Source organism: Schistosoma haematobium, chromosome ZW (assembly GCF_000699445.3).
Source record: "Schistosoma haematobium chromosome ZW, whole genome shotgun sequence".
Classification (NCBI taxonomy): domain Eukaryota; kingdom Metazoa; phylum Platyhelminthes; class Trematoda; order Strigeidida; family Schistosomatidae; genus Schistosoma; species Schistosoma haematobium.
In genome coordinates this window covers 70,588,086-70,594,085 of record NC_067195.1, presented here as the reverse complement: position 1 = coordinate 70,594,085, position 6,000 = coordinate 70,588,086, and the positions used below count along the sequence as shown (strand labels likewise).

The 6,000-nt window shown below is 32.9% G+C and overlaps 1 protein-coding gene across 1 annotated transcript in view; it reads right to left on the bottom strand.

Moving 5' to 3' along the window:
* Positions 1–309: 309 nt before the first annotated feature.
* Positions 310–6,000, bottom strand: part of PRKG1_1 (cGMP-dependent protein kinase 1) — a 76,117-nt gene continuing 70,426 nt past the window's right edge. The window contains exons 12-15 of the mRNA XM_051212191.1: positions 5,702–5,865; positions 3,930–4,052; positions 1,439–1,568; positions 310–749 (exon numbers count right to left, since the gene is read on the bottom strand). Of these exons, the coding sequence (XP_051072344.1) occupies positions 654–749; positions 1,439–1,568; positions 3,930–4,052; positions 5,702–5,865 (513 nt within the window). The 3' untranslated portion in view covers positions 310–653. The remainder of the gene's footprint in view (positions 750–1,438; positions 1,569–3,929; positions 4,053–5,701; positions 5,866–6,000) is intronic.

The following is a 6,000-nucleotide window of genomic DNA, read 5'->3' as shown; positions in this document are numbered from 1 at the left end:
GAATATTTATGGTTATCTTACGTCACAATATGTTTAGACCACTTAGTTGGAATCCAATGGTCTAACTTCCTAACCTCAGTTATTATTCTCATTATCAATGGTTGCTATTATGAATAACTTCCGTTTTATCATGGCACATCTGTAATTTCCTCCTGTCAATTGTTGACAATTTTAATAATGATAATAATCATGATAATAATAATACGATTGCCGTTGTATTCAACAGTGATCTAACCATATATATATATATATATATATATATATATATATATATATATATATATATATATGAAAATATAGACAAAAAGACTCATGCATTTATTAATATTAATATACGTAGTTTCGTTCTTCTCTGTCGCTGACTAGATATGAAATAAAAGTCAAAAATAAAGGAAATGAATGATTTTTCTTCTTTTTTTCTCTAAAAATAGTATCGTGGTAATAAAGGCAAAAACAATAAGAAAGAATTTCCATCAGAGAAGTTGTTACAATACTAGTTTAACAGAAACAATAAAGCTGAAAAGTGTCTCAGTGAAAATATTGAGAAAATAACGTCATTGTTTATCATACAGAATATTTTTTGGGTCATATCGTTCAGTCGTCGCAGAAAGTTTGGGTTTAATATAAAATTATTATTATTATCACTATGCCTTTTAAAAATCTTTATCCCAACCGGTTGTATCTTCTGGAGGCAATTCTTCTTCTTCTGAATAACTGTCAAAGTTTGATAAGTCTGTCGGTGAGGAAATCTGTAGGTGTACAAAAAAACGAAATAGTGATTACACTGCTATATAAAAAAACATTATTTATCATAAAAGTATATGAATAAACCGTCTTTAATGCTAAACTAGCAAATTAGATGTATAAACCGTAAAGAATAGTTCATTGTGAGGGTAACACCAGCCACAGAACCATTAAAAACCTCACAGTAATTGTGACAGTCATCACTGTGGACATTTTTTTGGTATTGATGCTGCATAGTCAGTTAACTGGAGTTAGAGCTGTGCAATACAGAATTCTAATCCATTGGCCTAAACCTGACGCATTCACTAAATCTTTGATGTATTCGTATTTGAAATTTATGATTTTGAATTGTAGAAGGATTGACAATTATATATATATATTATTATTATATCTTGATCATTTGTAGGTCAGGACATCAACTGATAATGTAAAGCTCACAAGGCAAGTCCTTCCCCAATGATAATAAAGTCATTTCAAATTTGAACAAAGACATATCTATGATTGTTTTCAAGTAAAAATATTTCTGAATGCTTCAGTAGAATTTTCCTTACCTAGATCTAGGGATACTCTTCGACATCAACAAAAAGATATCCTGAATCGACATCTTGATTATTTAAAGTGTCATATAAAGCATTTTTCCTGAGTGGATACTTATAAAATGCAAACAAAATCTGTCATACGCAAATGAACTTACTTTTGGTGTAATAGGAACCTGAATAGTTCTAGCTATAAGTCCATTCCAGTCGAATCCTTCAAACCATGCATGATTTCTCACTTCTATTATTCCTGATTTTCGAGCACCGAGTCGTTGGGCTGGAGCATCTCTACAAGAACAAATGAACTGATATCTTTTACAGTTGAATAATTAGTTTTCTAGTATATATATAGTTATGTTCTACTGGCTCTGTCCATAATCATTTGACCAAACCTTCAATCACAATACCGACTTATATGACCTTATTCTTGTGCTAAACCAATGACACGTCAACTAGCACTAGTAGCCTTGCGTCTACTCTGAATCCTTATTAATCGTTCTCGCCTAGCACTGCCCGTTTAGTTCAGGGCACAATCTCAGCCTTCACTATGTGAATCATGTATTTCAGACATATACAAGCAAATTAAACCGCATCACACGACCAAGCCAAAAGTGGATGTGATTGTGAGGGACTGTAACTAATAAATAGAAAATAAGTTAAGAATTGTAAATAGTATTGCAATAGTCAATAGGTCAAATGTAAGAAATACGAATATATATACATATGAAATTACTACACTACTGTATTCCACCTTCCTTCTCTTCGTTTAAATTTTCCGATATTTCTAAGATATATTTCAAAAGTCTGGTTCTTCACAGATAGTTTAATAGTTCAATTAGTCTTCTAAATTTCTTGAACGACTAGAGTGGCCTATTCAATAATCCCCCGCATGAGATAAATCCTGGAATCTTAATCGTATAGAAATACAAGCTAAGTGACTGAATATCTGACAAAATATATCATCTAATTGTGAATTATTTGTCAATTAGTGAAAAAAATATATCAGAAGGGGTTTTGTGGAGATTTTAGAAATTTCATTGATTGAAGCTAGACCACTATGGAAAACCTGGAAGCACTGGACGGCCGTTTCATCCTAGTGTGGGGCTCCTCAGCACTGCGCATCCACGACCCCGCACGCCGCAGGATTCGAACCCAGGACCTATCGGTCTCGCACCAGGCGCTTAACAAACTAGACCACTGAGCCGGCACCCAACGGTGTTAAAATCACCATTGGGCCCTCTACTGGCGGATATTTTCCTCGCACAACTGGAAAATGGACCACTTAAAAGCACAATTAATCATTTACCAACTTATTATCGTTATATAGATGATACTTTCATAGTATTAGAAAAAGAACATGATTTTACACCAGAAGATGAACAGAACAATAGCATATCATTTCTAGATGTCCAACTAACTGGAAGAGATGACGGAACTTTAAAAAGAGAGATAGACAGAAAATCTGCAACAGGACAATACACTCGTTTCTACAGTGCAGTTCCAATCAGATACAAAAGGAACTTGATAAAGATCTTGACTCATCGTGCCAGAATGATTTGCTCGGAAGACACCATTGATGATGAACTGGTTAACATTCGGAACTCACTTAGTTTGAATGGGTACCCTATGAAATTCATCGACAAGCACATGATGGAGGTGAAAACGAGGGCAACGTACCTACCGTCCCTAAGAAAATACTGTTCATAAAATTACAATTCCTAAATGACACCACTGAAGAAATCGTGACTCAGAAACTAAGAAGAGCTGTACAAAAAACGTTTAATGCAGTCAGATTAAATGCTGTCTTCTACAGCCACCCCAAAATAAGAATTACCAATAAAGACAGACTGCCTGAATTCGCCAAATCCATGTGTATCTATCGGTTCAACTGCTCCTGTGGAGCCAGTTATATAGGGCGTACAATTAGGCAAGTTCGTCATCGTATTACGGAGCATTATCCATCGTGGTTAAGTAAAATGCAGATAAAAGTGATTAAAAGTTTTATTCTCTCACTTGGTTGACATAGGTCATCAAGTCAAATTGAATAAAGCTTTTAAGGTTATCTACAATATCCCATCAAATTTGCCACATGGTATACGAGTGCGCCTCTTGCACGTGGCGGAAGCCATCGCAATTCATGTTCACAAACCTCACCTTTGCATTCAAAAGAGATTCGTACAACCACTTTCTCTGCCCTGGCCATCAGTATAAGATTTCCTTCAAAAGAACTATTTTTCATACTTCATCCACTTGTTGTTGTTTTTTAGTTTTGTTTCTGTTGCTTTTGAACTTTATGACATTCATCTCTTGATTCTTACGTAACTAGTATTCTATTGACCATCCATTAAAAAATTATGTTCCTTCTCTCTTTCTCATACATTACACAACGTAGCAACTTCTTGATTACTTTGAATATTAATAATCCTCTTTCTTCCAATTACTCAATGCTAATTTAAATGTCATTATGTAATTATTACTTAACGTATCCACTCGATGGGTATTATATAATTATTATAAATCGTATATATATTAGTGTAGAGCCATGATGAAAAACTAATTGAAAAGAAATTTCTTCGCTCAATTCGTTCCTTCTATATTACATATATAATTACAGACATTAACTACAGTAGAATTAAAAGAACATTTTACCTGCATAACTTTTTAATAAGGCACTGTGCATTTCGTGTAATAGATTTGGGAAATTCAATTGTATTAATTCCTTTCAGTATAATATTGTATATTTTCATTGGATCAGATGAAGTGAATGGAGGTCTAAAATATAGGAGTTAACATAAAATAATAATTACCATAATGTTAATTATTGATAGTTTAGTTTATTCAACATACATTTGATGAATGGAACTCTCAGAGTTATTTATTTATTAGAAAAGTATCTTGATTAAATGTCTTGGTATCATCTGTTACTTAATTATGAATAATATCTTCAAACCCTAATCTTTCCGATTACTGCTTATACTTTTACTACCTCTACCACTACAGGATTTGAATCGGCAACTGTATCTCTGTGCTAATGTGGTACGGCAACTCAAACTAATGTATGTACGTACGAAGTTCTACGTTGTTACTGACTGACTGACTGATTAATTATGAAATATGATGAATTTTTAATTCAAAGTTTATTTTTAACGTAGTTATATTGTTTGTTTAGTAAACTATTATCTTTGATTCATGTAAATTGCCAGCTTAGTGGTCTAGAGGTTAAGCGTTCGCGTGCGAAACCGATAGATCTTGGGTTCGAATCTCGCAAGGCGAAATCGTGGATGTGCACTGTTGAAGAGTCCCATAATACGACGAAACGACCATCCAGTGATTCTAGGTTTTCCATGGTAATTCAGCATAAATTGACTCATGGCCTGAACTATTAAAATTATGTAAACTTGTTAATTAATGATGCGGCCTCTTATTGTAGAAACTTTGAAATACTTTGTAGTACAGTAGAATTTTTACCACTCTCAATATCTTATGCTGATTATAAGTTAAAGAGATAGTACAGAGAGAATAGTATTTATAAAACTCTTAATGATTGAACATAAAATAAATCCATCTTTTTGTTTGACATTTTGGTTCAAGCGTTTTCAAAGAAAAATAAAAATTCTTGGATCAGACTACCGAGGAAAATGATGGATTTATGTTTAATTTTCTACAAATTCAATTTCCTCTCTGATATATTTATTAATTTGCTAGAAATTTTATTATAAGGTAATGTAATGTAGGTAGTGTACTTCGAATATATCTATTATACCAAGAGTAAACAAAATGGTTATAGTTGCATTTTCATGTGAAAAACATGTAATTATCATATTTTGCACCGCTGAATGCCGGCTCAGTGGTCTAATGGTTAAGTGCTCCCGCGGGAGACCTGTAGGTCACGCGTTCGAATCCTATAGGGTTGGGTCATGGATCGCACTGTTGAGGAGTCCCACAATAGGACGAAACGGCCATCCAGTGCTTTCAGGTTTTCCATAGTGGTCTAGCCTCAACAGACTCATGATCTCAACTATTTAAATTCTTGATACTACAAGTTGTTTGTGTTAAGATTTTGGAACTATTTTTCGATAGATTCGCACTTGGAGACATAGAATGTATTTCAACTTTTCTGATCTTTGTTTCTTAGTAAGAATCATTGTATAAATTATTACAGTAAATATCAAATATTCTTACTTCAAAGAATATATACTATAGGTAATGTTCAATTCTGGTTTTCATTAAAACCTAATAATGTTGAATGAAATCAAATTTATCTTTCTATGATGAATTGTGTAGCAGTTCAATACTAACAATTAGAATTTAAACTGTCTTTAGAATGAGACAATAAACTTGCATTAACCAATAACATTGTGAATTCAACTTCACAGAATTAAAAGTAATAAATAAAATAACAAATCTCTTCTTTGACTTACGTTCCAGTTAGTAATTCAAACATTAAAATACCAAGTGCCCAAAAATCAACGGTGAAATCATGTCCTTTATTCAAAATCACTTCAGGTGCTACATATTCTGGAGTTCCACAAAATGTCCATGTTTTATTACCGTATCCGATTCGTTTTGCAAAACCGAAATCAGTCTGAATTTTAAAGAAATCAGTAACTTAAATTACATAATTCTGAAAATGTCTGTACATTTGAAATTAACATCCAAACTTATACATGTTCTTGTACAGCAAAAACTCATTTATTCCGAACTTGATTGTTTTCATTTA